At 48.0% G+C, this 9,912-nt stretch overlaps 1 protein-coding gene across 2 annotated transcripts in view; it reads left to right on the top strand.

Moving 5' to 3' along the window:
• The window catches only part of raph1a (Ras association (RalGDS/AF-6) and pleckstrin homology domains 1a), an 82,879-nt gene that overhangs the window by 52,295 nt on the left and 20,672 nt on the right, over positions 1–9,912 (top strand). The window contains exons 3-9 of one of the 2 annotated variants that reach the window (XM_005753484.1): positions 198–332; positions 423–531; positions 942–1,081; positions 1,170–1,412; positions 2,369–2,524; positions 3,359–3,529; positions 6,526–6,600. In XM_005753484.1, the coding sequence (XP_005753541.1) occupies positions 198–332; positions 423–531; positions 942–1,081; positions 1,170–1,412; positions 2,369–2,524; positions 3,359–3,529; positions 6,526–6,600 (1,029 nt within the window). The remainder of the gene's footprint in view (positions 1–197; positions 333–422; positions 532–941; positions 1,082–1,169; positions 1,413–2,368; positions 2,525–3,358; positions 3,530–6,525; positions 6,601–9,912) is intronic. The other variant, XM_005753486.1, reaches the window with a different exon arrangement.

Genomic DNA, 9,912 nt, shown 5'->3' with positions numbered 1-9,912 from the left:
CTTTTCAGGGCCGAGTACAATAACCTCAGTTTTATCTGAATTAAGAAGCAGAAAGTTAGCGGCCATCCAGGTCTTTATGTCTTTAAGACATTCCTGCAGTGTAGAAGGGTGTAGTACACACTATTGACCACCAGATGGAGCACAGAGATCACAGGTTTTCCTGAAGGATTGGTGAGTGTGACTCTTCTTATCCTCAGATGGATCAGTTGTCAGATGAGGAGGTGGAGGTCAGAGAGGAGGAGGAGGAGGAAGAGGAGGACAGTGACAAGGAGGACCAGGACCTGGATAAGATGTTTGGTGCCTGGCTGGGAGAGCTGGACAAGCTGACACAGGTACACAGAGCGTGAACAGTCCGCGCTTATCTGTGTTAGAAATGCAGCTGCATGTAAACACTCTCCTTTCTGCTTCGCCTGCCAATCCAGAGCCTGGATGACGGTCGCTCAGAACGGCCACCTCAGGAGAAGCCTCCGCTCAGACAGGAGACCAACATAGCCAACTTCTCCTACAGATTCTCCATGTATAACATCAACGGTCAGACATTTTATTTTTATTCTCCCTGTTTTCCTCTCGGATTTCCTTTTCTCCCCACAGGACGATGCAGCCCACACCTTACTGTTTCCTTAGGAATTAAATAACAACCAAGTGCTGCTAATCAGACGTACACACATCCTCAGCAAGTGTGCGTCTGTAAAACGTTTCAGCAGCTCGCTCATCAGGATTTTAAAAGCATAATAAAAAAGTGCTTTTCTCTGTCGTGTTTATTTGCCCTGATGTTTGGCGAAAGATAAACTCTGTCGGTACATTTTCAGTTACCATAAAGCGTCATTCTAATCTATAATGAACGGCCTTCTGCGCACAGGTCGCCGACCTTTCTCTGTTCTTGTTCAGCCACGCCTGCTTGCTCCTCTTTGTTCCTGCCTCACATCCTTCTGTCTCTGCAGAGGCCTTGAATCAGAGGGAGAATGTGGATCTTGATGCTCTCATGGCCGACCTCTGCTCCATCGAACAGGAACTCAGCACCGTCAACGCCAAACCAAACAGCTCTGGTAGCATGGCCCGTCTGGGCATAACCGATACCAAGGTACGCACAACCGTCCCTCTTGTCGCTGGCTGTACGTTTACCGACTGCGCCTCTTACGCTAACGCTTTCTTTTTTCTCGTCTCTCCAGGTTCGCCAGAAGCCCCCAGCTGGGCGCAGCAGCAGGCAGCAGCCAGCAGGGGGCAGCAGCGGTGCTGCCGGCAGTGGCAGTAACAGTGTTAGCGGTGGGGGTGGCAGCAGCGGGGCGAGCAGCAGCAGCAGCAGCACCAGGGCGTCACCGGCCGGCACCATCAGAGCTCCCGCTGGGCAGCAGGGGAGACCAGCCCTGGCTTCTAACTTCAGTCTGGATGACATCACAGCCCAGCTGGAGAAGGTAACAGTAAAAAGTACACATTTGATTTTATTAGAAAGAAATGTCGGGACTCAACCCTAAGTTGATGCAGAGAGAGTGAGGAGGCTGCAGGCTGAGCCCTGTTTCTCTGAGCTGTGGTCACGTTCTTCTGTTTGTTCCTGTCATAGTCGTATCACAGACATCACAGTGCAACAGTTTCACACACAAACGTCACAGCACAGATAAAGACGTGTGCAGCCTGCGGCAGATGTAAGGCTGGTCTCTGTGGACTGTTGCAGCTTCCCAACATTTGGATGCTCGTGGCTGATGTGAGGGGCAGCTGTAGCTGCAGGCTGATGCAGCTTGTACCCGAGCTGCCAGCTTGGTTGTCTCCACTGTCACCTCGGTCACCTCGAGCTCCAAAACAACAACATGGCTGTGGACATGTTGATGCTTCAGAACCCACAGGTGGCGTCACAGTGACCACATCCATCTTTCATGTTCGCTGTGCTGCCATGAATGTCATCTTTGCCCCTCCCTTCATTCCCGTGGCCTTTAACACAGCTCAGGGTTCAGGTTGCAACCAGCACTTGCACCAGTTAAGGATGTCAGCGCTGTTTCCTCATTAGCGTGATGAGCCAGACGTGTGACTGACCAGCAAACAAAGGCCTTCCCTGCTTTTCTGTATCTAAGCATCGGTGAGAGGGGAGGGAGGGGGGGGGGGGGTCGGTCTCCAAATGCTTCCTAGTTAGGTTTTTGCGTGTGCAGATGTTAGGCCTGAACATAAGACAGTCCTGGATACACACCTGGATGCCCTGAGGATACAATAAGATGTGACACAGCCCTGATATTAGTGGGTAAAACTTTAAGGGCGGATTCATCGAGCACCACCTGCATCACCTGTCAGTGATGACACATCCACAGCACCACCAAAGCGCTCCCTTCCTGCAGACGTACTCGGTCTGTCCTCTCATGTCTTCTGTTTGTGTCTCCTTCAGGCTTCGCTCAGTATGGACGAAGCTGCTCGTCAGACCTCCTCCCACTCTCTTAGCTCAGCCTCCTCCTTCGCATCCTCAGCCACGATGCGAAGGCCCGGATCCTCTCAGAGGCAGCATCGACGCACGGGATCGGTCGGCACGGTCAGCGAACACGAGGTGAGAGCAGAGCTTGTGCTTCATCACAACATCAGCGTTACAAAGGCAACAAAAGAAAAGAGAAAGAAAGAAGTAAAGCGGCAGCAGGAGGATGGAGTCAGCTCAGTGAACTGGTCATCGTCTCAGCTGTGAGCGCGATGGCTCTGCACTGTTCTGCAGGCTTTATAGGAGGAACTCGAGTCCTGTCGACTCGCTTTCTGTGTCCTGGCTGTGATCACGTGGAGCCGTGTCATATAAAATAAAAGATATTTGTACGTTTAATGAAAGCAAAGCTACAGTTACACAGCGGTGCTGCTTACAGTGTCATCACGAGTTCTGTTACACAGAGACTGTAGTTTGATGAGCGCACGTTTCATGGGCACCTAAACCTTTTTTATAGCAGACACATTCCCGGGCCTGCCTTCGTTCTTCTTTTCAGTGTTTTGAATTAGAAACCACTGTGACTCTCAGTATTTAAATAGCCCATCAAGTCATTTACTTGCAGACTGATCTTTAGAGACGCTGATTCGTTTGCAGTGACCACAGTCTGTTTGAAATGCTCGCCGTGGTTGCTTCCAGGCTGGACTGGGTCTACCTCACACTGCAAAGCATGAGTAAACATAAGTGCTGACTTGTGCTCAGGGTTAGTGTTTAAAGACAGGAAGTCACTCTGAGACGAGCAGCTAGCAGCTTGTTAGCAGTTAAACAGCAAACTGCTGTCTGAGCACATCATCTCAGCGTTTTAAGCTCATTAGCGTGTTACCTCTACGGGCTTGTCCAGCGTTTGTGTGCAGCTGGTCTGAGGATGACAGGGCCTCTCTGCTCCTTCTTATTTCTTCTGGTTTGCCACTTTAGGCACGCTCGATTGTCCACTCGTCACGCTCCTCCGTCACCTCAGCATCCGGAGTTTCCGTTAACTCGGCTTCTTCCATGGACTCGCTGGACAGCGTTCTGTGCGCTGACCCAGACGGCCAGCAAGTGACGCCCCCAGCAGAAGGAGCCGGTCGAGGTCATCCCAACACAGAGGTACACGGCTCTCTGTTTGTACGGTCCTGTGCTGCTGTAGCCGAACATAAGATACCTTACTGTAGATAATGTGATGACCAGTAAACTCACGAACAAGGAGGTCCTTTGGTTGGTTACAGGTTAAAAGTACAGATATTCACTGCCTGGCTTTACACCTGCACATCACACAGTGACTGCATTTACACGACACACACAATCAAAACATGTGGAGCGCTCAGGAAATCCAAACACAGCTACGTTCTGTTCATTTCGTTTGCTCCTGCAGTGAAAATACGCTCATAATGAATCATATGATATTATTAGTGGATGCATACATCACTCTGGTGTTGCAGCTGGAGATGAGTGTAAAACGTGTGCACTGCAGTTTCAGAAGACTTCCAACAGCATGGAAGTTTCCACAGACTGTATGTAAAAGATGGACATTATGACAATAACACCAAAGGCCTTAAACATGGATTCTTGCAGCCCAGCAGGAGGCAGCATGCATGCAGTTGTCCTTACTTCATGTGTGACTTGGGTCAACAGTTCCAGGTGAGGTTACTGGTTTAAGGCCTCCTTATTGTTACTGCAGCCTCGTGTGTGTTCAGTAAACTCAGACCGACGATAAATGGATCAGTGGCTGCTGTGTAGCTGCCAGTCTGATTCATGTTCTCCTTAAAGCCCTACAGCCACACAGTGTGGGAGTGTACACTATACGGCAGTGTGGGTGAGCCCCCACCAATACTAACAGCCGGCCCAATCCCAACATACACACATACAAGTGAATGTTCAAAATGATCATTGGCAGCTGCTGGTGGCTCAGACAGGACAGGAGGCTGTGGCTCATGCTGCCTGCCAAAGATAGAGACAGAGATGGTGCTCTCAGTTCAAAGGAGCCTTTAACCCCCAACGACCAACCAGCCGACCAACGATGCAACGTCACACTGTCTCCTCTCCAACAAACAGCCTTTGTTACTGGTGTGTGTCGGGTTATGCTTTGTGCTGCTTCAGGCTTCGCCCTCGCCTCTTTTATAATCCAACAGAAAAGCTTCAGTGACGCGCACATGCCACCACAAATAACAGCTTCTAATCGTGGTGAAATTAAAAGCATCATTTTAACTATGACGTCACGCTACTTTAGATAAAAAATCAACTGTCAGCGTTTACCTGCTAGCCAGTCTACAGTGTAACGCATGGAGTTGTACTGAGACGCTAACAGTGTTGTAACTGGTGTGTGTGACTACACAATCACACACCTTTGGGTTCACCGCGCTCTCTGGTTAGATTACACTGAGTTATTATTATTATTAGAACATTGAGTCTGTTATCGTCTTGTAAACACACTGAGCTGCTCTAACGGCACCAACAGTGTCATAATTCCTGAGAGCTGTCCATTCACAGTATTTAACATCCCAGTCATGTTTCCAGCCTCGCCTTCTACATGTGACACGCCTCATCTGCTTGTTTCTGCAGCTTTTTGTCACACACACTGTGGACGGGTCAGTTATGTGTGTCTGACCTAAATATTATTTTTAATCTGCGGCTGTCACGACAGACCTAATGCTTTCTATAAAATAGTTTCTAGATTGAAGCAAATGTGCAGTGATCAGATTATAAAGATGAGAAGAGAGAGGCTGGGTTCGCATCATTTTAACATCAGCCCAAAATAGCAGGTCAAAGAACCTGTGTCATTGTTGAAAGTGCCTCCTGGTGTGTGTTTGGTCAGAGTTCACACTCGGTGCGGTGGCTCTGCTCACGGACAGGAAGTCTCAGCACGCCACAGACGTGTCTGCAGTTCCTTTCTTCGCTTTGCTTTTAAATTCGAGTAAAACTGTACATGTAGTGACTCAGTCGTAAACACTGCACGGCTGCTGCGACTCACTCGTTTCTGTTTACATGATTTGATGTCATGTTTCACACATTATTACCCAAACTGCAAACTAAACAGTTTGTCCTTGAATCCATTCAGCGTGTTTGGCACCATTTTCCTCTCCTTGATGGAAAACTGCAACCAAAGCAACAGTCTCATTGTGCTCCTGTCTTTATTGTGGTCTTTAGAGAATATGTGCTGACATTTGCAGACACATAAAACCTGAAAGTCTCCATGTGACACCGCTTGCCTGACACTAAGTGCTCTTTGCCATCACCGTGGTGGTGCTGTGAAACCACAGCGTGTCCATGCAAGAGTACCCTGCTACATGCTCCATGTTCAATAAGAGGCACATTGGTTTGTATTAGCTAGTGTTGGAGCCCATTACTGGACGTCTGTGCGACTGCTGCTTGTGTTGCCTCCTGCTGACTCTGAGAGAATGCAGGTTTGATGTCAAATCCAGAAATGACGACACAGACCTTTTACAGAGAGACACAAAAACCAGCACAAAGTCCTGAATCAACTGGTGTCTTTGCACTTGTAGTTTCCTGAGCTTTGTGGTCATGTTTTGTAGTTTATTCTAAAAGCCCTCAAACTTCACCCAGGGTCCGTCCCACATGATGACATGATTTTGTTAGTAGAGTCGGCTCAGTCTGGTCTCTGCAGACACTTTTTACACGCTGCTGAGCCGTATACGTAAACTGAACTGAGCCTGTGAGCGCAGGTGTCCGTGGGCAGTGTGGGTGTTTTTATGAAAACAAGTTTTTACATATGACTGTCACATGATATGTGTCTTAATCTCTTGACATCTGCAGTAACCTTGTATTTGTGCTACATGCCACAAAAACACTTTAAGATGAAGAAAGTTAAAGGCGTAACCTTTGAAGCTTTTTGAACTTATAGGCGCATCAGGGAAACCTGCATATAAACAGGTTGTAGTCAGGGCTAACCTCACACGGGTCACTGGGATGTAATATCCTTCCACTAGGAGCTGATCGGTGCTTTAATGTGTTTGCTGTGTGTGCAGTTCTCCTCCACAGGTTTCCCTCTCTGATCTCTGCCTGACCATTGAGCTTTCTGCTAAACTACCACGTTCAACCAATCAGCAGCAGATCGATTCACCGGCACTCTCTCTTTCTTTTTCAAGCACTCGTATTTGGACAGGGAAACCTCGCTGATTTTGAGAAACATAGCGGGAAAACCTTCTCACCTACTGACCAAGGTGACACCCCACATACTTCTGCACACTGCCCCTCTGCCCTCATACGTCAGCATCCATCCTCTGCTCCACCTTCTTCTACATAAGTCAAATAAACATGCATGTGCACGATGAAACGAGAGTTTTGGCGATGTGCTTGTTAACTCTGTTCACCTCGCTCTTTGCCTTCCTTTTCTAACTCTGAGCTTGAGCCTAGTTTTGCACAGCTTTGTGGATGCTGCCCGTTGCTGTTCTGATGTTGCTGTGTGTGCGTCTCACTCAGCACCTGCTCGGTTTGTTTGTCACAGTGATGCAAAAGCTGGTTTGCCTTCAGTCGTACCTGCAGCCAAGTGCAGAGACACTTTTGAATAAAGGTTTGCTTCATGTACGAGTGAAGGCAAATGCTGCTTCACTGGACGTGTGCTACGTGTGACATATTTGTACTGGTGTGCCAAGTCTTTGAAGGTGCAGACCACACAGGACAAAGTTGGCATAAACTCAGTGTGTACCTGCTAATATGTCATTATTTCTGTGTGCATGTTGAGTTATGAAACCTCGCCTGATGTGAAACATCCACTAAAACCAGTGAGCGTGTCGCTGGAGCACACCCACCTGTGTGCTTTTCTTTTGCCCTGTTTGCCTGTAACTGTAAAATCTTGGATTGTGAGGATGTAGGATTACTTCTGATAACGAGACCAAGCGCAGGTAAGCAGGTGTGACAGCCAACTCTTCTGTGTCTGCTTTTACAAGCTCCAACCAGCCCAGCCGGTGTTGGACGCTGCATTCCAGTAAAAAAGACCAAATGTGTGTGATAATATTCAATATTTCATCTTGTGGCAAAGCTCGGGCTGAACGTGTGAGCGCTCTCCTGGACAGTTTAGTTAGCTGCTGTTAGCAGAAACCACGGTCCACAGGCTGTCTCTGTGCTAACGAGCGCTTGCAGCCAGCAGCAGAGACTGGTGCTGGTATTGATAATGGGACCAGCTACCCGCTATATATAATCGTTACTGGGATCAGCATCCCGGCTGCTGGTGCAGATCAGGCGTTCCCAGTTTATTTTCAGTAATTTTTTTATTCTTTTTTAAACTCGTTTTTCTTCTTATGTTATTTTCACGTCTTATGTGTTTTACTGTTTATTTTGAACTTGCACTAACTGCAGTGGGAGTTGTACTAACACTGAACGTGGACGTCCGTGGACGGGAGCGTGGCAATCGCAGCTGTCGGGGAAGCTGTGGTTCTTAAGCTGCAGGTTGTTTGTGTGTATTAGGAAGGCCAGCTTAAATAGCAAGCAAGTAAGGAGGCTTTATCCTGATTGGATCGGCAATGACAGGATTTCATTGGAAGAAAAAGCAACTGTGGCACTTTGATTGGATGTTACAGGAACGTGCCAAATTTGCAGGGGTAATCTCCTTTGGAGGACAGAGGGGTGATTCCTCTGCCCTCCATCAAACGTAGACACGTGCACACAACGCAGCCAGCTGCCCGCGAGCTCTCGTTGGGAGATCTCGGCATCAGCCGTCTTTGTAATAGCAGCTCAAAAACTCCAATTTGAGGAAAAAGGAACATCATCCTAGAAATCGACTGCATCAAACAGCGTTTAGAGCTGGACTTTTACATAGTGCTGAATGATCAAGTTATACTTGAAGAACTTTCTAATGATGCAGTATCTGCATAGTATTTGTACTGTTCCTGGCTCTTGTGTCTAAGAATTCAGTGAATATACTGGAACAAATGTTTTACCAGTGTTCTCACACCGCTGTGGGTCAGACCGTCTCGCTGCTGCCTCGCTGCACTATTCCTGACTCTGATTCACACAACATGCTCGAGCTGTCTCTGGGAAGATGGAAACAGTCCGTGTTTTCTTTTCATTTGTGTCCCAGATTAGAGGACGCATAACGGCCCCGACCATCCAGGCAGATTATGAGCTTCTGGGCCAGTCTAATTCCTGCAGCAGTGATTGCACTGCGGGCGTAATTATCTGCAGTCATTAGACTGTGTGTGTGTGTGTCAGTGTTACACTGCCTCAGCAATAAGTCCACCCACACTCTTGTTCACACACTGCTGGCCCAGTGTGCAGTTCATCTGTGCGCTGTGTTTTGAGCTGCAGCACTGAGGGGACTCATCCTAGAAAACTTCAAAGGCAGAAGATCCCTCCCTGAGCACAAGCTCATTTTAGCTGCTTCATAATGTAGGCCAGCTGAATATGTGTGAGACGGAGAGACGATGGTTATGCTGCAAGATGGAAAACGCAGTGATGTCAGAGGTCGGCGTGTTCAAGTATTCAGAAATGCAGCTTTTTTAATAACACTGAATCATAGTTTACTAACAGTCTACTGGCACTGTAAGCCAACCGTAGCCATCTTCTGAGAAACGTCATCATTCATCACGATTTATTACCATTTATTAAATCAGCCTGAGTACAGTCCTGTGCCTGAGCAGCCCTTACATCTTTAATACGTGGTGCTGGGCAGCAGCTCTCTGGGCTTTCTTTGGGCATTAGCTGTGGTTTGTCTGACTTTCAGTCAAGCCATGCATCAGACCGTTAGAGCCACTTGACCCTCTCTGAGTTAATGAAGCATCAAAACGGCTGAAAGGATGAACCAGCAAAGAACCAGTTTAAATATGTCCAGAGACACTTGTTACTAACAGCCCATCACAAAAACCCACCATTTGTTTCACTGGCTTTAGTCGAGTCCTGCCAAACCTTTGACAGGAGGCCTAAAACTGATCCACCAGCAGTGAAGACATGGCCTCAGTGGAACGGTGGCTGTCAGGCCGTATCGGTTCAGTCTGTGCACATTTGCTTTCATTTGTTTCTTGACAAAATATAAAGAAATGAGGGGTGGCTCAAAACTTTTGCACAGTGCTGTACCTCTGAATGATTGTCTGCTTCCATATATGTTTGTTCACGACGGTTAACTGTGGAACCAAGTGGAATAATTTCAAGTCAAGTTTGGGCACTGGATTATGAAGCTATGAGCTTAGGCTGTTCGCTTCAGTGCTGCTTGGAGAATTTGGTGTGTGTGTGTGTGCATGTGTGTGTACATCCTTCGGTGTGTTTAGCGGGGTGGGGGAGGGGAATGAGGGAAAGTGGCTGCTAATCTCCTCCTCCTCACCACATGGCTCCTGTTTTCATGCAGCCTGACTGACAGCAGAGCGCCTCCATACTCAGACCCCTTAAAACTGGATCCGACTCAAAGAGAATGTGAGAGAAGAGAGAGGTGAGGACAGCAGCAGGAGAAAAGTGACAGAGGAGATGACAGCAGGAGCGCGAGTCTGTGAGGAGTGCGAGTCTGTGAGGAGTGAGTCTGTGAGGAGTGTGAGTCTGTGAGGAGT

This window comes from Pundamilia nyererei, unplaced genomic scaffold, assembly GCF_000239375.1.
Source record: "Pundamilia nyererei isolate P.nyererei 1_Seehausen unplaced genomic scaffold, PunNye1.0 scaffold00432, whole genome shotgun sequence".
NCBI classification, from domain to species: Eukaryota; Metazoa; Chordata; class Actinopteri; order Cichliformes; family Cichlidae; genus Pundamilia; species Pundamilia nyererei.
The sequence above is the reverse complement of the archived record's forward strand: the minus strand, read 5'-3'. Positions and strand labels throughout refer to the sequence as shown.